Source organism: Macrobrachium nipponense, chromosome 3, assembly GCF_015104395.2.
Source record: "Macrobrachium nipponense isolate FS-2020 chromosome 3, ASM1510439v2, whole genome shotgun sequence".
Lineage (NCBI taxonomy): Eukaryota > Metazoa > Arthropoda > Malacostraca > Decapoda > Palaemonidae > Macrobrachium > Macrobrachium nipponense.
The window spans coordinates 146,512,640-146,539,326 of record NC_087202.1 but is presented as its reverse complement, the minus strand read 5'-3'; the positions used below and the strand labels follow the sequence as shown (position 1 = coordinate 146,539,326).

Below are 26,687 nucleotides of genomic sequence, written 5' to 3'. Positions count from 1 at the left end.
AGTTACCTAGTGATTAGCTGACTCAGGCGGGATACACCAGGGCTGAAAATGCTTTGAAGATTGGCAAGTTCCCTTCATGGATAAGGAGCCCACGGTTTAACAAAAAAAAAAAAAAAAAAAAAAAAAAAAAAAAAGCATACGACCATACATACACTGTATGCATGACGTGTGTTGGTGTCTGTCATCTTAGCTTCTCGATTTGCTGGCAATTCTTATTCACGTGCCTGAACGCAAAACGGTTCACTCTTACTATAATCTGTTTCATTCCATTTGCCCCCTAGCTCACGTAGTTGCAGGTAGATGTGGCAAACGCCCAACAAACAACAAGCTCTCGGTTGGCTGAAATCAGTGTCTCCGATATCGCAGGCCTCCTACAGCGATGAAGATGCAAATCTATTCTGCAGTGATACACTGAATGGCCTATGCAAGCAAAGAGGCCTCACACATCCTTATTTAGATCATTAACATGCCGATTTATATCGATAATAAAACAACATGAGCAAGCGAATGAGCAAAGCCTAAAGAGAGTTGCGAATGACGAGGTCGTAACAAACAGTCTACGCAGGTCAAATGAATAATTTCTTTTTTCATCATAGGAAAATAAAGTCCTCTGGCTAAGCACGGGCAAATAGATGGCACTTCAATAATTTCTAACGTATAAAATCTATGAGTTGGCTAATGTTTGAAACATCGGTTACACTGTCGTCCATTTGGCAGTCAGGGGGAGGGGGGTGACTGGTACAACCAATGGCGTATGACTGAAACAGGTTATTTCAGCTAATACATGGCTTGATGGCAGTGTAGCCTATATTAATAATACTTGCGTAGTTATACACACAGAGAGACACACAGACACACACACACACACAAATATTAAAATACCTCATAGACTGGGCACTTTCAGGGCTAATTTGCCAACTACCTGATCGATCAAATGTTTAAAATTCCATTGAGCCTATATATATATATATATATATATATATATATATATATATATATATATATATTATATATATATCATTATTCCAGTATATTAAAAGAGATTCTCTAATATTTTTCATAAGCCAACGACATCGTGGGTGGACAGATGGAATGAAAGCGACTACGGCATGTGTCAGGATCCTGGTATGTGTAAGCCACAAACAGCCACTAACACGAAGAGACGATCTTTCCCTGACGAGCACATAACCTGAAGCTCTGTGTCCTGTGGACACCAGTTTACCTTTATTTCCTCTTCGTTTAATCATTACGAGATTTTGCTATATCATTCACTGTTCTAAAATAATTTTTGAAATATCATTGTTCCAAGGTTTATTGTACCTTTAGTATGGAATTTTGCATTCTACCCTGTACAGCCAAAACTCAAATATCGAAGGCGAGTCGTAACCAAACCGGCCATTGATAAGGCAGGCAAAGCATTTTTTTTTTACAAGAGAGAATTGGTTAATAAGGACTTCCTTAAGAATGTAATTCTCACTTATTTGAAATAAAACTATTCTTAAAGAAGGGCAAAATAGATCAATGCACGCCGAATCAATAAGGCATAAGTCTAGCGTTTGCATGAAACAGATTCTTTTCAATGCTATTAAGGATCTTAAAGGCTACCTTTCCTTGGTATGATGATTCGATACTTTTAACATGGAGAAATCGTTTTTATATATTCGAAATTAAGTTGCACCTAAAATGAGGTTTAAATGAACACCACCTTACCAAATGAGTGGTTGTAGGGAACTGTCTAGCCTAGGCTACCACACTTCGTTTTCTTTCTATCACTTTTCTATGAAACATGGTCTGAAGAAAACAATTTAAACCAGGATTTGTAACTCATATAAAAAAGACAACCATTTTCACGTTGAGCTGAATGACAGGAGTTGTTGCCTGCAATTTGTTTTGTCTCACTTTGTGGGGCGTTTCGGAATTCCGCCGAGAAACTGCATTTGCCAAAACGGATTTTGTGAAACAACCCCAAAACTTCCTTCACTTGTCTAGACTGGAAAACTTACGAAACAGACTGTATCCTACAGGCCTACCTATAACAAAGACTTCAAAACGTCTAACAAAATACAGCAGGTGTCCTTACGCGCCATGTAACATGTTTAAAAGACGAGACTAGTTGCCAAAACTACGAAGCTGTTTCAAAACCAGCGATATCTTTTTCTTTACTTTGCATAGGTGGTTTATATAGGATAAATGCTATTCCGATTTCAAAATTGAAGTCGTCACAGCACATGTTCCACGACAAGGTGCCGAAAATATAAAGAAATTAACTGAGAGAGCATACTGATCTACGTACTTCCAACAGGGCCTTCACCGACTAGCCTAGCATAAAATTATTGCAAATGAAGCTTTATAGGCTTTGCTTACCGAGAAATACCATTCCATCTTCTCTTCAAGAAAATCTGTCTATTTCTTCAATTACATGCTGCACAACGAACCATTCCCAAGATAATGAACGAAAAAATCACTGATCACACTAAGTACAAGTTAACTCTCCGCGGTTCCCAGGTGTATGGCCTCAAGACTGAAAGTCAAAGCTCTGTCAGCCTCTGTGTCTGTGGTTGTGTGAGCAGCGTCCGCCCTCGCCCTGCCCTCTGCTGGAGTCCTACCAAACTACGATAGCAGTCGTAGTTAGGCAACATCACCAGCTGTTATTGGTCCGCTATGATGTGGACTGCAATCCTGCAGAGAGAGAGAGAGAGAGAGAGCGTGTCTTGAGTTATTTCCTACACGAATGGAAAGCTGGCAAAGATTATAATATTCAGAGAGGCGTAGAAATCGAGAAAATAAAAGATCTTTAGGGATATCAGAAATACACGCGTAATGGTGAAAATGTGTGCATTACACATACTTACACATATGTACATATATATGCAAGTGTATATATATTATGCATACAAGAAGGAAAGTAGATGAATAATATTTCGTAAGATGGAGCTCGTTGAGTGAAGACACGGAGAGCAGTGAAACAAATTGCAGAAGAAAAACCTTATGACAGATGACGGGAAAAAATCAGGAATCGTGTTCGGGATTATTATTATTTTTTTTTTTTCCTTTTTTATTTTCTTTTTTTAGTGTAGTTTTTTTTTTCTTTTGCTTGCGATCTACATCTTAAAGCACTGTACGCTGCTCTTTCCACTTAACTATTAATGTAATAGTTCATCCTATCAGTTTTATTTTTTAACAATAATTTCACACAACTGACTCTTTCTGGTCTATAAGAATCTAAGCTATTGAATTTTGTAGGCCGATATGTTCGTCTGTTTATCAATTCCCAATCCTGGTATGTTTGCGTGTAATGTATTTCAACTAACATTTCCCGAAAGCAATAAAATTGGATAAAAATGAAAACGCAGTGATAAAATACTTAGACAAAACAAAATGAAAAGTTGTTAACCGTCTCTTTAAAACCTGTTGCCCCGGGAGTTACTGGTCATTCCTTGGGACCTGAGAGTCGAAATTTTTACTCTCATCCAGACAGACTCGATTAAGGCAATTGGCTCAACATCAAATCTCACCTTGCAAATAACTTCTTCCGGCTTCAAGCAATCACGTAGTCGTTTGACCTTAGGGTTGCAAGATGCGGGAAGCTGATCATTGTGTCCCCAGTGTTTTTAGTTTATTTTTTGTTTTTGACGTGTTCGTTAGTATTCTTCTTACTTAGTAAGAATGAGTAAGGAAAAAGCTTCATAATCATATGAATGTGTAAATAACCGAGGTTAATATAATTCAACTGTATACTTAATAAAAAAAAATTCTTTTTACGTAAGAATAACCTTGGATAGTCAGGGCATGATTAACAATAGTTGTTTGCCTATTTTGTTTGAGCTGATTTTCATCAGTCTTTTAATAAGTATACCTGGATACTCAGATATATCAAGCTGTTATCGATCAGACTATATTAATGCAGATTAAAAAACCCTTCACGAGTAGTGACGAAAAAGGGTATTAATGATAAATCCTCCCAGATGACAAATCCTCCTAGAAACTTCCGCCACAGATTTATGAAACGAGTCGGGTCTCACCTCCAGCCACCTCTCTGTCCTTGATTCTACAAACCGATTTTTGCTGATCCTTCTTTAGAGTGGTATTCATATGGTTTGCAGGACAATTCTTATGAAATATAGATGACTTCAATGTTAATTCGAAGCTGAATAACCTTACTCTATCGTTGAAGGTTCGCAAAAAAATAAAAAAAAAAGGGCAATAACAACAGTCCAAAAGATGACCTAAAGGCACCTTGCAACTGAGATTTCTATAGCTGCCGTGAAGAAAATGTGCCACAGATAGACTAATTGAATATTTATGTGAATTTTTTTACGTACAGGAAAAGTAAAGTGAATTATAAAAAAAAAACATGCAAACACACACACACATGCATATATATATTTATGTATGTATGTACGTATGTATATACATGTTTTTGTGTGTGCACTTGTATATATATATATATATATATATATATATATATATATATATATATATATATATATATATATATATATATGTGTGTGTTGTGTGTGTGTGTGTGTGTGTGTGTGTGCGTGTGTGTTATGTATATACATTAAGTTAATGGAAATTTATCAATAGAAGTATCTCCAATTCCACTTAAATGTATAATCCAATACGAACTTTTTTCATGCGTTCTTATTGGAATAAATCCGATTGGAGTTAGAAACCTCTCCGTCTCTCCTTTGGGGAGACTGGAATAAACGTAATCCTCTTCATTCCTCCGTGGAAGAGATAGAGATGACATTCGTAGTGGGATTTTTAGATATAAATGTATAAGTATAGAATTTATTTCCAGGAAAGTGATACAAAACCGTCCTTTTGTTCGACTAAGTGAACGAGGATTTAGATGCGCCTTTTCGTGAATAAGGTCTACCTAAATTATTCCCCCTTTTCGCAATACCTCACCTCCTACACGGATCGTGGGGGAAATGAAATCACAGAGTGTCCCACCATTTTGTTTTTTATCTACTCATTCAATATAAAGAATTTCAAATCGTGTATGTCTTTCTTTTTCTGAGAAATAAACCCACAGTTATGTATGGTCACAGAAATCTTTAAACTTCGATTTGTACCCAAGCTTAACTATGGGTTTGTTTCTCCACTCCAAGACTCATTCTTCTGTGAGTAATTTTTAGGTCTTCATTGAAATCCTGAGCCTTAAAATATAATTTATATAAACAAAACTTTGCATTTATTGGGAAATTAATATTATCAAGGAATTAATTCACCGGTTGAAAAAATATATTACGCTGTTTCGAAAAAAAAAAATGATTTTCTGAATATCACCTACTACGCGTCCACATTCATCGAAGTATTTGATAGTCAGAATGAATAAATGGCATTTTGCAGAAGCTTTCTGGTTAAGAGGTTCATCAATGGCAAAACTCTACACAGTAATAAATCTTTTTAATGTTTCTCTCTCTCTCTCTCTCTCTCTCTCTCTCTCTCTCTCTCTCTCTCTCTCTCTCTCTCTCTCTCTCTCTCTCTCTCTCAATCCACAAAACCTGATCAGAAAATTATCTGCATGCGACATTCCCATGCATCTACAATGTGCTGAAGTCATGCAAAATACGATTAGGATACCAGAGTATATTGCTCAACATGTCTCTCATGGATAGACAATGTTGTTAAATTAAGACTTAATGTGCAAATAGTAGAAGATGAAGAAGAAGAGGAATAGGAAGAAGAGGATAATAGAAGAGAAGAAAACAAAACTGAAATGACAGAAAAAAATAAGAAAACAAAGAGCAAGACAAGAGTATGGATGCAGAGATACTCATAGATAATATATTATGAGGCAATCAAGCAGCATACGTACAAAGAAATAAATTATGACATGACAACACAAAATAAAATCCCGAAGAGGCTTTACCCAGAACTGCATACTGATGGGAAAGAGATAGAAAAGATAGAAAAGAAAGACAAAGTCTGCACCCTTTTGAAAAGAGGAAATTGCAGATTCAGTGAAAGATGTTACTACAAACACCCGAAGGTATGTCACAACTATGAAATCTATGGTAAATGTGCATACCTAGACGGCTATGAGGATGAATGCAGAGATCTGCATCCAAAAATATGCAAAAACCTAAAAGAAGAAAAAGGATGTAAGTTCAACAAAAAATGTAAATATATGCACCCTGTACCCATGAATCAAAATCAATTAAATAATCAATTAAATAATAAAATCCAAAATAGAAAAGAAACAAATAAAGAGAGGAACAAAGAACATGAAGTGAAGGAAAAAAAAAGCCATCACCGCAATATGGAGTGTCAGCAAAGAACTTGCAAGCATCAGCTCTAAGATACAGCTCAAGAGACAAATACTGTAAATACGATGCTAGGGGATGGTGCAGATACGGAGAAAATTGCAGATTCATACACAAAATGAATAAGTATGATGAATGAAGATCAAATATATTGGAAAAGTTGGATTTTTTAATGTCAGAGTTTCTGGAAATGAAGAAAAGAACAACATACCAGAACAGGAAAGAGACATGGGAAAATCCTTATTATTACCCATATTAAATGAAGGAGATAACATGCAAACCATCATAGTGATGAATGCGCAGGGTTTAGTTATGAGTAAAGGTAGGTTTACACCTACGCAATTTTGTGTTGCAGGCTGTTACGGCGTTGGACTGCAAGAAACCGCATGAAAATTGATGTGGTGGGGAGAAAAAATTACCGTTATTGAGCGGCGTGGCATGGACCCTTGCGGTGTGTTACAGGCATGTTGGTGCAGTTTTATGGTGGTTGTTGCTATGCCAGGGCACATGCACTTTCGGCTTTGTTACTCCGTATAGCGGTGTGTTGCGGATGGCTTGCGGTGTTGTTGCGGAATGCGCACGCATCTGCACGAAGCACAACGTGGAATGGTGCATGATTGTTGCACATGCACCGTGCCACACCATGGATATGAACCTTGAGTATATATAGAGGCCTGCCAAGCACATCCTTCATTCCACGTCCACCCAGCATGCAATATGGACCTCAACAGCCTCTCACCCCAGGAGACCCAAAGGACTCTTTAATAAAACATAACATAACCAATGTACATACTTGTAAATAAAGATCATGATGTATTTTTAATTGTTTTATACTCCAATACTTTTGTATTGTCCCAAGAACTAATAACAATATTAATATAATAAAGAATATTGGAATGATGATTGGTACATATAAAAAATGATGTTGGAAAAAAATTAACTGAAAGTGATAATAACATAATTCATAATAATGAGACAAATGAGAAGCAAACGGTGGACATAACAAAAATACATATACTAAACAAACAAGAAAGGCATAGAATGTAAGAAAATGAACATGAAAAGCATAGAAAGTAAGAAAATGAACATGAAAAGCATAGAATGTAAGAAAATAAACATGAAAAGCATAAAAAGTAAGAAAATGAACATGAAAAACATAGAATGTAAGAAAATGAACATGAAAAGCATAGAATGTAAGTAAAAAAAACAAGAAAAGCACAGAATGTAAGAAAATTAACATGAAAAGCATCGAATGTAAGAAAATGAAATTGGGACTTGGTTTACATCATAACATTTTCAACTGCAAATATCACATATTATCAACTGAGGTCAATATGTCTTTAGTCTGTTATTTATTTTTCATTGTTCCCCTGTTAATAACTGTGTCCAGTCAATGTTAATTATTGTTTCATTATCATATTTGTATGTGTTCATGTTCATTTGATCATGTTCTCAATATCATAATATTGTTCTTTACCTTGTATGTTATTATATCATTTGATGGCCATATTTAAATCATGTTACATTTCATTTTATAGTTCAAGTTATTTTCCGAGTTCTATTTATTTCATATTTCATATATCACATTTCATGTTAGATTTCCTGTTATATTTCTTCATGTTATTATTCTTTATGGCCATGCTTTTTCATTTTTCAATTTCATTTCACCCAATCATCATCATATATATTGTCATGACATATAAATTAAGCATCAATAAGGAAAATGTAAAAGCAAGTCAGTATTTCAACATATTTATTGCAAAAAAGAAACTTTTTGAATGATATAAAATGTACAAAATCATTTAATATTAAGAAAATAACTAAAAAAATCATTTATTATTAAAAAATTAAATTCGATTTATTTATACATTGTCGACAGGCTGTCAGAGCGCGAATGATGACCCCGTGGTCTGTCCGGCCCCTTTTATCCTCCCCAGAATGCGTGGCAACCTTCCATCCAATCGACCTAGGGAGACGCCGTAACACACCGCAAGCATGCCACACGCCCTGCAACAAGTGTGTGCCATTCATTAATTGTGTATGAAGGAGCTGTAAGGGCACGGCACAGGCACAGCATGGCGCTGTAACATCACGCCGTAACACTCCCGCACGGGAGGTACGAACCCGCGCCACACCGCACCACGTGCAGTGTGGTGCGGTGTGGCACAGCACAGTGCGGGTACTTACCTCTTTTGTTGCGGCACCGCGCCACACCGCTTACAGTTTCGTGCAACTTCATCACCCAGCCAGATGCCGCGCAGAAATTTGAAAAGTTTTAAAATCCCGGCGGCGCCATTCGATTTTAACGGTCTGTGCCAGCCACCGCCAGCGACTTAGCGCACTTTTGGTGCACATTTGGTGCGGTTTCGTGCGGTTTCTTGCGGTTTCTTGCGGTCCCATGCCGTAACAGTCTGCAACACAAAAGTGTGTAGGTGTAAACCTACCTTAACTCAAAAAGAAAAATAGAGTTCTTAGAGGAACTATCCCAACTTGAAAAGAAAATAGATATAATGAATATAAGTGAAACCTGGTATTCCCAAGAGACTGGTAATGATGGTCAAATAAAAGGGTGCCAAACTTATAGATCAAATAGAAAAAATAGTAATCAAGGGGGAACCGCAATATATGGGAAAGACATAAAACAAGGAAAAATATATGAGAAATATAGTAACTCAGAATGTGAACTAATAGTGGTAGAATTTGAATCTGAAAAATTAATGAACATAGTAATATATAGAACCCCCAATAGTAAAGAGTTTGACACAATAATAGGAAAATTGGATGATATATGTAGAAATCACGTGGACTGGACTATTCTCCTATCCGGAGACTTCAACTTTCCTTTCGTAGATTGGAGAGAACGAATAGGAGATTGTGGTTGTATTTATACATATAAAAAAGAGAGTAATAGTGTTGCAGAAGATAAGAAGAAATTCGGAAAAGCTATTAGATATGCTACTAGAATACAACATTCAACAAATAAATCACCTGCCAACAAGAAATGGATAATACTTTAGACTAGTAGCTGTGAACGAGGTGAATTATGTTAAAGAAATAATAGTTTATAATGCGAGTATTTCAGACCATTCATAGAATTAACATTCCATTCCAGAGCAAGTGAAAACAGAGATAAGCAAGAGATGAAAAAGTGGGAAGGATATGGAAAATACAATTTCTACAGTAAAAATATAAAATGGTCAGAAATAAATGAAGAATTAAACAAAGATTGGGATAACATTTTTGTAAGTGATGATTTACAGGTAAATACGGAGATATTATATAAAATATTAGAGAAAATAGTGGATAAATATATACTGAAGAAGAAAAGTAACCATCAGTCATGCATACCAAGAGACAGAAGGATCTTGTTCCAGAAAATCAGAAAGTGGAAAAAAGGTCTTACAAAAGAAAATGATTCATGGAAAGTGATGGAACTAAAAACTAAGATAGAAAATGCAAAACAAAAGATTATACAATCAAAAGAAAATGAAAAACGCGACTTGGAAGAAAAACCCCAGTGGATATCAAGCAAAACTCCAAAAGAAGAATAGAAATAGGCCCTCTATGAATTGAAGGGAGATTAACGAATGAAAAAAAGGAAATAAACAACATATTTGCAGAAAGATATAAGAGAGATTTACCCCTAGAATTGATAATGAAGATAATGATACAGAAATAAGGGATGAAAATATGAATATTTATCAGACATAGATATTAATGAAAGCCGATATTGTGCAGGCTATTAATGAAATTAAAAAAAAAAATGGAGCTGCAGCTGGGCCTGATGGTGTCCCTGCTATTTTGTTAATGAAAGTAGTTCATTCCATCGCAGAACCACTTGCAATATTATTAAGACAAATAAGTGTAGATACAGGCAAGATTTATGATGAGCACAAATTAGAATATATTACCCCTACTTTCAAAAGTGGATCAAGACTAGAGGCAAATAATTAATGTTAAGGAATCGGTAGTGAGTAGTTTTTTCGCCGATGACCACAACAATAAGTAGAGAAATTACTTGTGTGATGAAAAAATAGGAAACATGCTAGAAAGAGACCTTAACAAAATATATGATTGGCTGAGGTAAATAGGATGATATTCAACTCTGATAAATTTGAATCAATAAATTATGGAGATAGAGAAGGAAAGCTAAATGCATATAGGGGACTTAATAATGAGACCATCACAAATAAGGAAGCAGTTAAAGACCTTGGTGTGATGTTGAATAGGAACATGTTATGCAATGATCAAATAACAATTCTATTGGCAAAATGTAAAGCAAAAATGGGAATGTTGTTACGGCACGTATGTTCGTAGTCCACTTGAATATTGCAATATGATATGGTACCCACACTATCAAAAGGATATTGCACAAATAGAGAGTGTACAAAGGTCCTTTACAGCTAGAATAGAAGAAGTTAAGTATATTGACTACTGGGAAAGACTACAATTTTTAAAATCATGTAGTCTAGAAAGGAGAAGAAAATGCTACATGATAATTCAGGCATGGAAACAGATAGAAGGAATTGCCAAAAACATCATGGAGCTAAAAATATCAGAAAGAGCAAGCAAAGGTAGATTAATAGTGCCCAAAACTATACCAGGAAAAATAAGGAAAGCACACAGGGCATTAATCCACTACGCACCAGCATCGACAATGTAGCGTCTATTCAATGCATCGCCAGCTCATCTGAGAAATATATCAGGAGTGAGCGTAGATGTGTTTAATAATAAGCTCGATAAATATCTAAGCTACATCCTAGACCATCCAAGACTGGAAGATGCAAAATATACCGGAAGATGCACTAGCAACTCTCTGGTAGATATTAGAGGTGCCTAACACTGAGGGACCTGGGGCAACCCGAACAAGATGTAAGGTCTGTAAGGTCTCTCTCCCTCTCCGCGTTTGCTGAACTAATCGAGAGAAAAACCATACATGCCAACATCACAGCATATTAAAGTCAGCAGGTAAAATGGAACAAGAAGTTTCGTGCTTTCTATCTGAAGATCCAGTCATCCGTTTGCGAGAGCCGATAACAATACTAATCCTTTGCATAAACACATCGAGCTACAAATGTCCTTTAATATCTAATTCGCTCTACCTCGGAATTATTATATTCTCATATATGTTTAAAGGAAGCGAATTTTTTAGAGCGAATTAGACATTAAAGCACATTTGTGGCTCGATGTATGTTTAAGAATCACGGTAATGTGATATGTCATATATATATATATATATATATATATATATATATATATATATATATATAATCTAATTACGCTCTCGTTAAAGACCTTAAACAAATTTTATTTTCTCATTAGCTGTGGTACCCAATTTAAACTTTGAAGTAGGGAGGGACGAGATGGGGAGGGGGATTAAATGAGCTTCCTAAGTTCGTTTGCAATAATGAGGGCCTCATTTAGCAAGAAAATTACCCCTTTTCTTTACTAGACAAGTATCACGTTGGTGAAAGAGCGTGGCATTATTTACTGCTGAGACAGTAATGATGTTCAGTTATCTTGGTAAGCCTCCCGTGTGAATCAGAGAAGGAAAGCGGGATATTATATATATATATCTATATATCTATATATATAATATATATATATATATATATATATATATATATATATATATATGTATATATCGTGTATAATTTCATGTGTAGCTAAATATGCATATAGTAATAATATAAACATATAGATATATATCAATATATATGTGCATGTAAATATATGTATATACATATATAGCATATCATAATTCTAAGAGTGACAGGAGTAACATTACTAACACTGTATTATGAAATCTGTTGATCGCACTAACTAACCAGAACTGTGACAAAACAACTAGCAGTGTAATAAACAGTCAGCACTGACAACTATACATCTATTTCTTCATCAATATTTTCAAGAACTTCGGCAAGATTCGAATTATTATTATTAATAATTCAGAAAACGAACCTTACCTATTCATATGAAACAAGCCCACCACAGGGGCCATGACTTGAAATTCAATCTTCCAAAGAAAGAAGTAACAGAAGGAAATGGTTTGTTTGTTTGTATGGTGTTTTTACGTTGCATGGAACCAGTGGTTATTCAGCAACGTGACCAGCGGCTTTACTTGACTTCCGAACCTACGTCGAGAGTGAACTTCCATCACGAAATGCACATCTCTCACTCCTCAATGGAATGGTCGAGAATCGAACTCGCGGCCACCGACGTGGCATGCCAACACCATACCAACCACGCCACTGAGGCGCTCAGGAGGAAATGGGAAATACAGAAAGAGATTAGTTGTTGGAAAAACGGGCAAATTAACAAATAGATAAATAAATAAAAATGTTAGAAAAATATAAGCGAAAGGAGGTTGACGTTGACTGATGCATAGCCTTTGCACTTTGCGACCGAGAATCCAATCAAGACATCTCTTAAGAAGCGTCATCATTCGAGAGCTTCCCGGGTCAAGGAAACTATTCAGAAGAGGCAGTAATGAATTGGTGCCGTCGGAGAACAGATTCTGAGGCCTCAGCCGATTCCCAGGCGGTGTTGCACTCCACTGCTGCTGGAGGACGTACGGCCCCGGGCGGGTTTCGGATCCGAATATGCGTTCTGAAACACTGCTGTAATTGTTATAGTCGTAGTACTAATTATTAGAAGAGTGGTGGTAGTAGAGTAGGATTAGAAATAGCAGTCGTATAGTAGAAGTAGTGGAAGGAGTAGTAGAAGCAGAAGTTGTAATAGTACTAGTAATAGTAGTTTATATTGTATATATAACATATACTTATACATAACAAGACAATCGCTGTGAACTCGACCAATCTTGGAATCATATTTATGACCTAATTAGGCTTTATGTTTTTTTCCATTAAGTGGCTTGAATTTTTTCGACTAGTGTGTATTACTTAATTACATATACTGTATCCTGGGATTATCCGGAGACGCAAAATGTAATTCTCTCTTTAGAATTCGTTGAACTATTATGAACTTTAATGAGCTTTGCATTATGCGTAGAAGAATAGAGTTACGCTTGCGTTAATAAACGCTGGGAGTTTGTGCTGCCTGTTTCACAGTTCAATATTGAGGAAGAAGAAATCAACCGAAATTATTGTTGTGCTGTTGTTATTTGTCACTTTGAGAGAGAGAGAGAGAGAGAGAGAGAGAGAGAGAGAGAGAGAGAAAGAGAGAGAGATAGAGGAGTCTTCCTTTCACTCCACAGATGTAAGGCGAAAGAAAGAAACTCAGTTTTCCTTATGGCTAATAGGGTATCAAGGTCACACTTAGCAGCTTATGTTAAAATTTTTCTACCTCCTTTGAAAACTCAAATGAAGCTCTCTCTCTCTCTCTCTCTCTCTCTCTCTCTCTCTCTCTCTCTCTCTCTCTCTCTCTCTCTCCTATTTCCACCCCCAGATTATTATTTTCCCATTATACTCCTCAGGCCTTTGAACATAGTCAAATATTTGTACGCAGATTAATTAGATGGAATTCTATCAAATGAAAGTCTTCCGTATAAAGAGCCCAGTCTCTGGATTACCCCAACCGTTTCATATTTCCTTTCAATTTGCGGAGACTTTTTGAATTGGATCAGAGAGTTTAGAGAGACATTCATTATCTTTCAATTTCGTTTGGGAAAAAAAACAAAAAAAAGAATTTAATTTAAATTTCATTAACTTAAGGTGGCTATTTGTCTGTCCGCCCTCAGATCGTCAACACTACTAAGGCTAGAGGGCTGCAATTTGGGGTATTGATCGTCCACCTTCCGATCATCGATCTTATCATATTGGAACCCTCTAGCCTCCGTAGTATTTACTTTAATTGAGGTAAAGTTAGCCATGATCGTGTGCCTGGCACCTCTATACGTGTCAACAACACTGGCCACCACCGGGCCGTGGCTGAGAGTTTCTTACAGCATTATACGCTGTGTAGAAAACTAGATTACGCTGAAGTAATACTCATTCACCTGATAATATAACTGTCAGGTAAAGGCTATTCAAGCGTAAGAAGAAAATTTGAAAATCAAAGTGAAAATAGGATTCAATATTGTTTTCTGAACGATGACCTCTGGAGGCACAAATCCTCATAAAGATCACTGGTGCAGTTTTAAGCGATGAATCACGCGAACTTTGAGCTACGCGAAAAATTACAGAGGGAAAAAAAAAAAAAAACAAACAAACAAACAAAACAAAGGCTCCTTTGGCCACGACGCCCTACCGGATGCCCGGACGTCCGGAATTTCGTGGGAAAGAATTTGGAGTGGGACATTTGCCTCGCAAATGGGAGACACAAAAGGGAACCGCATCGGAACAGGCAGCACACGAGGGAGGGCGGAAGGCTTTCATATTCATGATGGAAGATCTGAATCATGTGACGATTTCCATCCAGAGGTAGAAATGGGTGGAATACGGTGGATTAAAAAGAGCCTCTTGAACCATTTTCTTCCGGGTGGTTACATTCTGACATAATCTGGAGAAGGTCAGTACTGAGACAGTAACTGTTGAGGAGAGAAGAACAAGTTCCTGTTTAATTGTTCTAAAAAAGACAGTTTATTGATTTTTTTTTCTATTTGCACCATTAACAATATGTATGCTTTCAGTACATTCACAATAATTCCAGTGATTTGAATAAACAGAAGAATTTACCATATGGTTAGATAGTATAACAGGTTCCTTAAAAGCCCTCTTTACTCCCTCTTCATCACCCATCCTCAATAGATGCCCATACCATCTCATTGTGCCTTTCTTATCACCTCTGTAATCTTTACTAAGCCCGCCCTTCTTATTTCGTCATTTTCCAATCTCTCAAGCAGTGATACTCCCATATTCCACCTTTGCATTCTCATCTCTGTTCACTCAAGCTTTACTTCCTCTTTTCTTCTTAGAGCCCATGTTTCCGATCCATACATTAACACTTGTCTTATCACTTTGCTGTAGATCTTGACTTTGAAACTTCCTCTCTCCACTTCCCCCATGCCGCTTCTATCCTACTGTCAACTTCAGCCTCATATCCTCCCTCTTGCTTAAAGTAGATCCTAGGTATCTAAACGTTTTCACCTGTTTTTTAATTAGAGCCTCTTCCTTCTTGCATACTATTCTGCCTCTATCTTCCCAACCCGCTCACCAAAACTTCTGTTTTATTCACACTCACCTTCAAGCCCCCCTCTCTACAGACTCCTGCCACCCTCCAAACCTTCTCTTTAGGTCTTCATTTTCATCAGTAATCACCAGATCGTCGTCGTACAACAACTCCCACAGCTCTTATGCCTGATCTCTTCACTTAAGACATCCATGACCAGCACAAACAAAAATGGACTTAATGCTGACCCCTGGTGTAATCCAATACTAACTTCAAAGTTTTGTGTTTCCCCCAACTGCTGTTATTACTTTTGCGTTCGTTCTTTGAAATATCATCTCGACCACGCCTAACCAACTTTTTTGGACTTCCTCTTCCTCTAACACCAAACATCACTTCTCTTAGGATTTCTATCGTATGCTTTCTTGGCGAACTTCGACTAAGACAATCCAATTTCTACCTCAAATGCTGTTTCCTTCAGCTTTAAATTGTTACAGACCATTAACCTTATTCGGGTCTGTGCTAAAGTAGCAGAATCTGATGAATATACTCGATATAGCAAATAAATTACATTGCAGTTAATAAACAAAGATGCAAACTGGAAGTACAAACACCGACGAAGATGTGAACAATTTAAGTACAAGCGAAAGCAAAAGCTTTTCATATTAAATCGATTTTAGAAAAGATGACTTTCGTGAGGCAATGTGCGTTAAAGTAATGACATAGCAATGTAATTAACTTCTGTAATCGATTTCTACATGAAAGCATCATTTGCAAATATGTGACCAAAAGTCCATAGGATATTTTATGGAAATAAATTAAGTTTTTTTATTATTAGAGAGATTAGATGTTTTGTAATATTTCAAGATGGCAGAAATATTTGTCATGGTAATTTATTTCACTGTTTTGTTAATATTACAGTAATATTGACATAAAGGGAATTTTAGTCGTACCGTCTGGTAATATAAAATTGGGTATCAATCTTTAACACGATTCCTGACTGCCTGAAAGGCCTGATCAGTGATTACGGGACTAAAAGTATATTTCTGTGAGTATCTATTTATGAATGGAGCCATCATAGTTACTGAAAAGTCAAGACTTGCCTAAAGATAATTTACACTCTCTCTCTCTCTCTCTCTCTCTCTCTCTCTCTCTCTCTCTCTCTCTCCTCTCTCTCTCTCTCTCTTTTTGTTCAGAAAGGAGAGAGAGAGAGCTGATGACATTTAAGACTTTTACAGCATCACTTGTCTGCTCAATCTCTGAGTAAGGGTCGCTTTCGCTTTTTTCAGAGTTCTTGGACCTCCTGCCCAACGCAAGGAACACAAGTACCTAGGAGGCTGTTGATATTCAGAGGACAAATGCCGCTTCCGATCATTTGTTTTTCTGACTAATTCCTGGATCTATAATCCTTTGTCATTGTTAACAATCTTTCCTACTTGGTATATGGTTGCTTATGTATCCTTCTAAAAGAGACTTACCCCTTGGGTTAGCTGATCAGAAGTTGTAATTTCATCCTAATCTAAATGATTAGGTAGAAGCCAATATCTCAGTAAAGAGCTTATTTGGACGCGTTGTCAATTCTTTATATCCCACTGCAAGCATTTGTTATTGGCAGTTAGGTCTTATGGGCTTTATCCTGACCAAAGGTCACAGCCACAGAGGAATTCCAGCCAATAAACGTCAATTTTGTTCATGGCGACATATCCTGTGAACAGCACCAGCCGACGGGATGTGGTTTGTCGATTCCTTCTCTTGGATCAGAGAATGATCGCTCTTATAGAAGAGTCACGGCAGAAGAAAACGTTTTCCCAGACTAGGAAAACGTTGTGGCTTTAATGATGTCCTCCCGGTCCTTTAACTATATCGATGTCCTTCTGGAGGACGCTATATTATCCTCCAAACACATTCTTTTCCCGATGGTTCAGCCATCTACTCTGCGTCTAACGTTGCCTCTTCAGACTCTGTTTGTTCCCTATTTTGAATTGTTATGTTTGTTTGTGTTGGTTACTAAATACTGATCTGGCATCAAACTGGTGTATATTTTGTATGTACCTCACATAACCTTCAAACGCCTTCCATAATCGTGATAAATAAATAAAATTTGTGATGAAATGTGCAGTAAACTGCACATTTCATCACAAAACTGTCAGAAATGACCTCTCTATAAAAGATTCCTTTCAAACGCACAGCATTGCAGCTTCACTGAACAATTCGCAGTATAATTCCGGGGCCACAAAACCAACCAGTTGGATCCAAACGACATTCTTCCCGATCTAGCGGAGTTTTCCGCGGCAGAGATAAATAGTGGTTCTTATTTAGGAAATGGAATGAGGAGATTCGCAACAGATCAATGGGAATTCTCCAGCCATCAATATCTCCTCGACTTTTATCACAATTTACTCTTCGGTGGCAACTCGGCGTTGAGGTCAAGGCTGCATATATATGTATATTATATGATATATATATATATATATATATATATATATATATATATATATATATATATATATATATATATATATATATATATGTATATATATATATATATATATATATATATAGTATATATATATATATATATATATATATATATATATACATATATATGTATATATATATGTATATACATACATATGTATATACTCAGTGTGGGCGTGTGTATAGCCCAAAATCTCTGCAGAGAACGTGCAGTAATGCCTACGGCCCGCCACATGAGGTGCACTGATGGCACTAGCCTCCCACAGGAAGTACATGAGATGATAACGATAAGAATGAAGGCGGTTTAGAAGAGAGAGAGAGAGAGAAATGTCAATTTGTTTGGAAAAGAGGGAAGGTAATTTTTTTTACAATGCGGGATTTCCTATTGATGCAAAGTTTTGTACCATCTGATGAAGAGAGTTGTCTGTTTGTAGGTAGATTGGCCTCGTGGCGTTCCCTGATCACCCGCCTTCTCTATATTCTCTGTATAATCTGCAGTTTTGTATCTGTTGCGTCATGAATTCTTTATGATGACATCTATATAACATTATTAAGAAAATTGACGTCTATGCCGATTGGATAACAATGCGAGTCGAAAAACTTCGAATAAATTCGCAAGGCAAGGATGCCCTATTAAAAGATACTACTATAAATTCCAAGAAAATTCAAAATTCCAAAGGATGCCCAATTCAAAAAAGCGAAACAAATGATTAGTCTTTGAATGTGAGCAAGATGTGACCGAAACCTTAACACCTGATAGAAAGGCAAATGGTCCATGATTCCTGGAAAAGGCGTTAATGTAGAGGAATTGCTATTTAGAAGCCGAACTAGAGAGTACTGGAAGGACTAGAACAGCAGATTCTTAAGTCCCAAAAGAAGAAGATTGAAACAGGATTAAAGTGAGTAGGACAGAGTTTGAAGGATCGGTTCAACTGCTGCTCGTGAGGTGAGGGAGCCTCTTGGACGTCTCTTCAACAAGACATAAAAGTGTTTCTCGCTTCGTTTCATTTTTGGAATTGGAATTATTTATGCACATATAATAATCATAATAATAAAATAATAATAATCAATAATAATAATAATAAAATAATATCTTTCATTTCAGCTCAGAGCCATATGAATATACAAAATACAGACAGTAACATACGCAATCTAGATACAACAGACAACATGATAAAAAGTGAATAGTCGGCACTTATCCACACAATAGCTGAGGTAGCATAAAAGATAGTAATAATGATACTGGTAATATCAGTAATGATATTTGTAAGAAAGAAAAATGCAATGAGAGTTTGTAACAGTTAATGCACAGATTATAGGTGGTTACAGTAGCCAGGTCCAGAGGGCTAGATACGAAAAATTTAATGTAGAAATATTTAACTTGATAGTATTCAAACAGTAATAACGGAAAAACAGTAAAAATATCAGCAATCAATATGATAATAATGACAGAATCTGCCGATGACATCTTGCCAATACAGAGATTAAGTCCTTTAGGGGACAAAGGCATCATTTTCCCATCTTTCCAACAATTTAGATCTTCTTGCTTCATTCCTTAGGATGCTTTGTATACGTACACAAACATATATAGTATATCCTGTATATGCATGTATATATATATATATTATATATAATATATATATATATATATATATATATATATATATATATATATGTATATATATATATATATATATATATATATATATATATATATATATATATATATATATATATATATATATATAACTACATGTCTAATCACATCACCGTAATTCATATATATGTTCTAAACTACAAATGTCCTCTAATATCTAATTCGCTCTACCTCGGAATTAATATATTTTAGATATGCTAACCGAAGGGGAATATATATATATTATATCATATATATATATATATATATATATATATATATATATATATATATATCAAACCGTGTATTTGCGAAGCATTCATGAATCCCCAATTATAAGGAATTAATTTTTTTACGAAGCTCCCTGGGGATTAAGCACTGCGTGCTTTAATCCTCTTTTCCCGAAACAAGTCACGCATGCCCATTTAGCAAGAAAGCAGGGTACATCATAGTTAAGTGCTTTCTTTTATTACCTCTGACGCAGATGTTATATGACATGAACATGGTTTGCTGTTTGTCTTCATTATTCTGTTTTGTGGGAAATAATAATTATAATTCGTTCATCGTTTTCTCGCATCTGTTCCCGGTGATAGTGATATTATTACTTAGGTGCCTAAGGGCAAATATATATACCATCTATTTTGGATGGTTAACTATGTTATGAAAGCACATTTACTATGGCTTTCTCACTAAACGATAAGTAATTTCTTTTTTTACCTTTGATAACATACAACCAAACCTAGCATTCTTTGGGAAGCACTAAAGAACCTAACAGTAATAGTTATAACTACACGATTAAGATAAATATACCAGTTCCAATTAACCTATTACAGTGTAAGCTGTTAGGGAACAAGAATGCTTCTAAAGTAACTAAATAAAGTGAAAAATGTCACTCTCTTGAATACTAGAGTCACCCTGATACATTACAAAAAGCCTGCTATTTAACCTCTCTTATTTCTCTTAGTGTTATCAACAACTTTGAAGATGTTTTATGGGCCTTAGATGATGTTAGTGCATTTCACATTATGCCTGTCTTTGAAACGACAATAATATAGGTTTATCGTTGTTTTCTATGGTGAGGAGATGGAGATGAATACAAATAATCTGCCAAACGTCTTTAGTTTCGTATCAAATTTTAATGACCAGATAAAATTTTTAACTAGTTTCTCATCATCCATAAGTCATCCGATTGAATGTTGATTGTAGTAACAATTACGGCACAGAAACATGAATCATTCGTCTCATTGAAGAACATGAAAAGTCTGGTGAAGAAAATGTATCGTTCAGTGGTTCTCAACCAGGGGAATTCCTCCATAGGGACGGGGGTGGGTGTGAGCGGAATTGTAACCAAGGATTTTTAGTATTATATGCATATTATGTGGAATGCGCCTCTTGAGACAAGCAATTTTGGTAAAGGTTATGGGGGGTGAGTGGTGAGGATTAATGACATTCTGACATACAGTGAAAGGGTGCAGGGGCCAAACAAGGTTGAGGACCACTGACTATAGTTAGTGTCACTAAGTGACGGTCGTTCGAAGGTTAACTAACCGTTTGTCAACAGGGCAGAGGCGTTCCTTAGGGTTTCCCAAGCTTTTCTCGTTAATTTCAAAGAAACCAGTTGAGTCGAGTCGAGTCCAGACTGCCAGATGAGGAAACGGTTTTCTATGTCACCCTATCAAATTTGGATTCTTATTTCTTCTAAACAGACCAGCGGCAACGATCTCAAGGAACCATTTCCAACGGACGGACATTTGAAAGAAGGTGAGGAGGAGGAGGAGGAGGAAACGACAGAAAGTGTCACAGAAGATAGTTGGGCACAGGAGATATATATATATATATATATATATATATATATATATATATATATATATATATATATATATATAATATATAATATATATATATATATATTACGCTGTAATTGAGCCATTGCTTTTATATTTTCAAGTATGGTGTAGTAACAATCTAGGCGACTTAGAAAGTAAGGGTTTTTAAACATTAAAATTCTTTTATGATCGCTTTTAACGTGATCTGACGCTTTTGACATTTATTTCCGTCAGAATCACCCCACCCCGTTCACCACCAAAAAAAAAAAAAAAAAAAAAAAAAAAAAAGCTGATGTGAAAATCATGTTTTACATCTGTATTCTCAAACAAAAATAAAACTTTAACGTTACTTATCTTTTGTCTTATCAGAAAGCTGATAGGTCTCTGTTCATTGCTCTTGGATTTAATGTAGACAGTGATGGTAATTAACAACCGAGTTGTTTCAGATGTTTAAAAATATTCTGACTGGCTGAACAGCTTTTGATTTTACTGTTGGTTGCCCTTGCGACTTTATTTATTTATTTATTTATTTCCAGGTCCAAGATGTCCAACATAAAACTAATCAAGAAAATTGGTCAGGGAGCCTTCGGAACAGTCTACTTGGAGACAGGAGAGGGAGGAAATGTGCCGTGAAGGTGGTGAGTAGAACCGATTCAGATTTGCGTCTTGCAAACATGAGATGTTACTGGGAACTTTCAATTATTTTTTACTTTCCGTAGAAATTCTACGAACTTATTTGGGTCTTGGGTTGATTTCATCCAACCCTGAAGTGTTCAGAATATGGTCTATCTTTTTTATTTTTTTATTTTTAGTGAGGAGTTATGTTGCACCCTAAGCACATGTAATTTACATCCCGATGTTTATTCTACATCGCCCACGATATTGGCCAATGGCTTGGATTATATCCGCATTTACACTAAATCTAAAGGTATCCATTGCTTCAATGTTAGTTCCAATCTGCCATTTCTGGGAAGAAAGCACAACAGAATGAATCTGCATCCTTTTCTGAGAGCTAATTATTTCCACCCGAACCCTCGGTTACTTTTCATCACTTAAAAGGAGCTTCAAGATTTTTAAAAAGCAAATTCTTGGACGCCTGTGAGAATGTGTCACGTAACATTTGGAGGAATATCTTATTTTAAGATGACGTGGGGAATTCTTTTAAGCAATTTTCTATACAACCCACAATTCCTTCCAAATGACCTTGTATTTGGGCAGCCGTGTTACAACGAATATCTTCTTTGCCTTTTAAGCTCCCCAGTTACTATGCACAAGGAGATTTCTGGTCGAACTTTTACGAAATTTTCCGACAACTCGAAGTACCTTCTCTCTCTCTCTCTCTCTCTCTCTCTCTCTCTCTCTCTCTCTCCTCTCTCTCTCTCTCTATCATCGGAGTCGAATTTGTTGCTACTTGAACTCCAGCTCTATTCATTACATTTAAATGGTGAAATCCCCATAAATTCACGAACTCCGTTGCATACCCAGACGCAGAGAGACTCGTAGCCCGAGTTCGGTTTCATTTCCCCAAATGTCACAGGTTCATTTACGGTCCAGAAACTTGTGCATAGTCAAAATGTGTAAAAAGAGGATTTATTATGATTTTACTTTTTAGGTAATTCACCCAAATCATCAAATGACGCCCAGCAAATCAGTTAATGATTTAGCCACAGGATCCTCACTTTCAACAACATAAATTTAATAGGAATAAGTGACTATGGAATCCAATTTATTTTTGTAACTGTCGTTAATTAGTGATTCCACCGGATACAAATTTTACTTTTAATTGGAAGTAATCAACTTTTAATTGTCAAATTTAGCAAAGGGGAAATGCAAAGCTGATCAACTTTGTTGCCACATTGTCGGCCATGGCTCCGTATGGTCAATTTCTCTATAAGCCTGATCCCCGTAGTGGTGGCAGTGACGTCAGAACACCTTATGTGGTGCACTGTAGGCTTTACTTAAGGTCCTTCCAGCGTCCCTTCGGCCCCTCCGATGCAACCTCTTTTCATTCGTTTTACAGCACCTCCCACCAATGTTGTCTCTCTTCCATCTTACTCTCCACCATCTCTTAACAATATTTTCATAGTGCAACTGAGGTTTTCCTCCTGTTACAACTTACGAACCCTTTGCTGTCAAATACCGTTTAATTCCTGAATGACCTCATAAGTCCCAGTGCTTGGCTTTTGGCCGAAATTCTACTATATTCTATTCCATACACTGTATTGCTTGTGAAAGTATTGTAGAACGTAAAATGATATGCTTATATAATAGCATAATTTTTCTGTGAGAAACTATAATTTGTCGTCGTTTTAGCTCTATGAAATATCTATTATCATTATCATTATTATTATCATTATCATTATTATTATTATGAATTATGAGAAGCTTCCCATTTCACTCGATTCAGTTACAATTCATTATATGTTACAGAATTTGATTGTATGAATCTCCACTACTATTTAGCTGATATAAACGAGAATTTTAACGTAATGCCTTTGTCAAGGATTATTGTCAATAAGAAGTGCCCAGGTTTTAATTGAGCGTCAATGGAGACTAGTTTTTTAAGTTAAAATGACGTAGGTCTATCAGAGCGCTTCATGTCGTTAAGATAACTTTATTATTTCCTTGAGAGGATTTTGTACAAGATGAAGTTCTGTTATGATCACTGGCTCTTAACCGAAGAGCAAATGGGACTTAAAAAAAGTGTAGGTTATCTGCAAAGGGAATTTGAGTCTCTCTCTCTCTCTCTCTCTCTCTCTCTCTCTCTCTCTCTCTCTCTCTCTCTCCCAGACACATTTGACCTTATTCTCTGTGATACGCACACATACTGCCACTCCCTCCCCTCTTTCTCTCTCTTATACACACCCATACGCCTACCTGCACGCTCTCTCTCTCTCTCTCTCTCTCTCTCTCACACACACACGCACACACACACACACACCTGCCCCACTCTCTCCATAGACACATCTGCACTTACTCTCTATGATACACACAGACACACGTACCTGCCACTCCCTTTCTCTCTGACACACGCTCTTTACCTTTAACACACTCATGCACATACCTGAACACACAATCTCTCTCTCTCTCAGTCTCTCTCTCTCTCTCTCTCTCTCTCTCTAACATACACGCGCGCGCGCACACTCATGGTTACCAGAATCAAGCCTCCTTACGCCATCTGCCATAGCGTTGTTTAGTGATTCTTGTTTCAATATTTCCAAAAAAAAAAATGTGGGTGCTAAAGTCATTCTTCTTCTCCTTCTTCTTCTTCTTCTTCTTCTTCTTCTTCTTCTTCTTCTTCTTCTTCTTCTTCGCGAGAGAGAGAGAGAGAGAGAGAGAGAGAGAGAGAGAGAGGAAAAAGCTATTTGGTACAAGAAGTTTTTATCCTCCTTTCAGGTGAAGTTCGGGGGAGTTCCCCAGAAAATCGTTGATGACGCAATCAAGGAGGGGAAATTGCTCGAACATCTGCAGCATCCAAACATCGTCACTTGTTTAGTAAGGAACCTTTGCTTGTTCACTTTGCTTGTCTACATGTTAATTAGTTTCCTTGTTTGTTTACTTTATTCACGGTCCACTCCGCCAAAACCTACACTAAATTATTACTAATCCTGAAATCATTGGAGATGTCACAATAGGCAAGACACATTGTTCTTTGCTACGTTCCTTCGGCCTTGAGCTGCGACCCCTTTCGTACGTTTGAGTGTACCTACGTTCAAATGGTTTTTCTTCCATCTTCCTTGCCATTCTCTCCTAACAATTGTTTATTTATTAATTTAATTCATCTTTATCTAACGGGTTGCTGTATTTCCCTATGCCTTCTTTTAACACTTTCGGATAAGCACCATGTTCTTTGGAAGTTTGAATTTCTAGTTAGTGGGCCCCCTGTGGGCTTGTTCCATTTAAAGTGGTAATCTTCTGAATAATAATAATAATAATAATAATAATAATAATAATAATAATAATAATAATAATAATAATAATAAATACCACAAGGCTGGTAGTAAAATTCGCTTTCATGTGAATGTTCCTGGAATTGAAATAAGACTTTTACTAACGTTTTCTGTTTCCTCTCAGTCTTGGGGCTATTTTTGATCTCTCTCTCCTGAAATGATGATATTGAGAGCTGATCACTTAAAGCAGTCCGATCAGAACCCACCTGCTAGTTGTATCTGCTATGCATTCCAGAGGCCATGACGGAGTGTTTTTCTTAAACAACTTTTAAACCAACTCAGGGATTTCCAAGCCAGTAAACCACTAAGTGCTTCAAACGTCGTCCTAATTTTCGGAAGTACTGTGCATCGCCATATGTGTTTCAATATTTTTTTTAATTGAGAAAATGAGGTTGAAGCTACGCTTAGCCACCCAACCATATGCAAAAGTGGTAATGCGTATATCATCAATGACGTCGGTATAGCGTATCTTCCACTACACCTGTTCAATGTGTTGTCTGACTTGTTTAAATGTCATTTTACCTATCCTGGCCCATACTTATCTTTTTAAAGCAATTAATATCTGTACTATATAAAATTTTTCAAAATAATTGTTTTAATCTATAGTTATATTTATTTCTAGTTATATATATTTATGTTTATTGATTGTTATTAGCATGCCAAGCAGAAATGGGCCTTACTACCATCTGGTATACTGACAAATATGTAAGTTTCTTTGAGGAGTGATGTAGTAGTTGCATTTGACAACGTTCTTAAGGGTTGAGAGAGAGAGAGAGAGAGAGAGAGAGAGAGAGAGAGAGAGAGAGAGTGGCTGGTTGTTGTCTCGTTGTTTGTGTTCGTATGGGTAGTTAGTGAGTGAATTGCTTGTTGGCAGGTGGTTGGGATCGTCTGCGGATTCGGTCGCGGAGCCTTGAGTGAGTGAGAAGTGATCAGTCTTTCGAGTTGTTGTGTAGTCTCGATGTTAGTTGGTATTTGTGTTGGAATTGTGATGTATATATGTAAACCGAAGGGTAATTTTTTAGCTGATAATAATTTCGTCCTCTCGTGGGCTCGAACCCACGAGAGGACGAAATTATTATCAAACTAAAAGATTACCCTTCGGTTTACATATTGTGAAAAATATTAATTCTGAGGTAGAGTGAATTAGATATTAAAGGACATTTGTAGCTAATAAATTATATAGTATATATATATATATATATATATATATATATATATACATATATATATATATATATATATATATATATATATATATATATATATATATATATATAAAACTGTGTGTTTTCTGGTGGATGGTTATTTGGGTGGGAGGAAAGTTTGACTTGATATCTTGCTTGCGTGTAGGGGGCAGGGGTTTATTGCGTAGGGGTTTTTGTGATTATCGATCTCATTTCTCCCGTTTACAACTGAATGGCTAACAACAGATTACAATACTTCAAGTAATTATTAG

General features: G+C 36.3%; 1 protein-coding gene across 1 annotated transcript in view; it reads left to right on the top strand.

The window, feature by feature from the left end:
- Nucleotides 1–26,687, top strand: part of LOC135222556 (uncharacterized) — a 105,427-nt gene that overhangs the window by 60,552 nt on the left and 18,188 nt on the right. Inside the window, exons 3-5 of the mRNA XM_064260642.1 lie at nucleotides 20,420–20,462; nucleotides 21,818–21,919; nucleotides 24,678–24,776. Of these exons, the coding sequence (XP_064116712.1) occupies nucleotides 20,420–20,462; nucleotides 21,818–21,919; nucleotides 24,678–24,776 (244 nt within the window). The remainder of the gene's footprint in view (nucleotides 1–20,419; nucleotides 20,463–21,817; nucleotides 21,920–24,677; nucleotides 24,777–26,687) is intronic.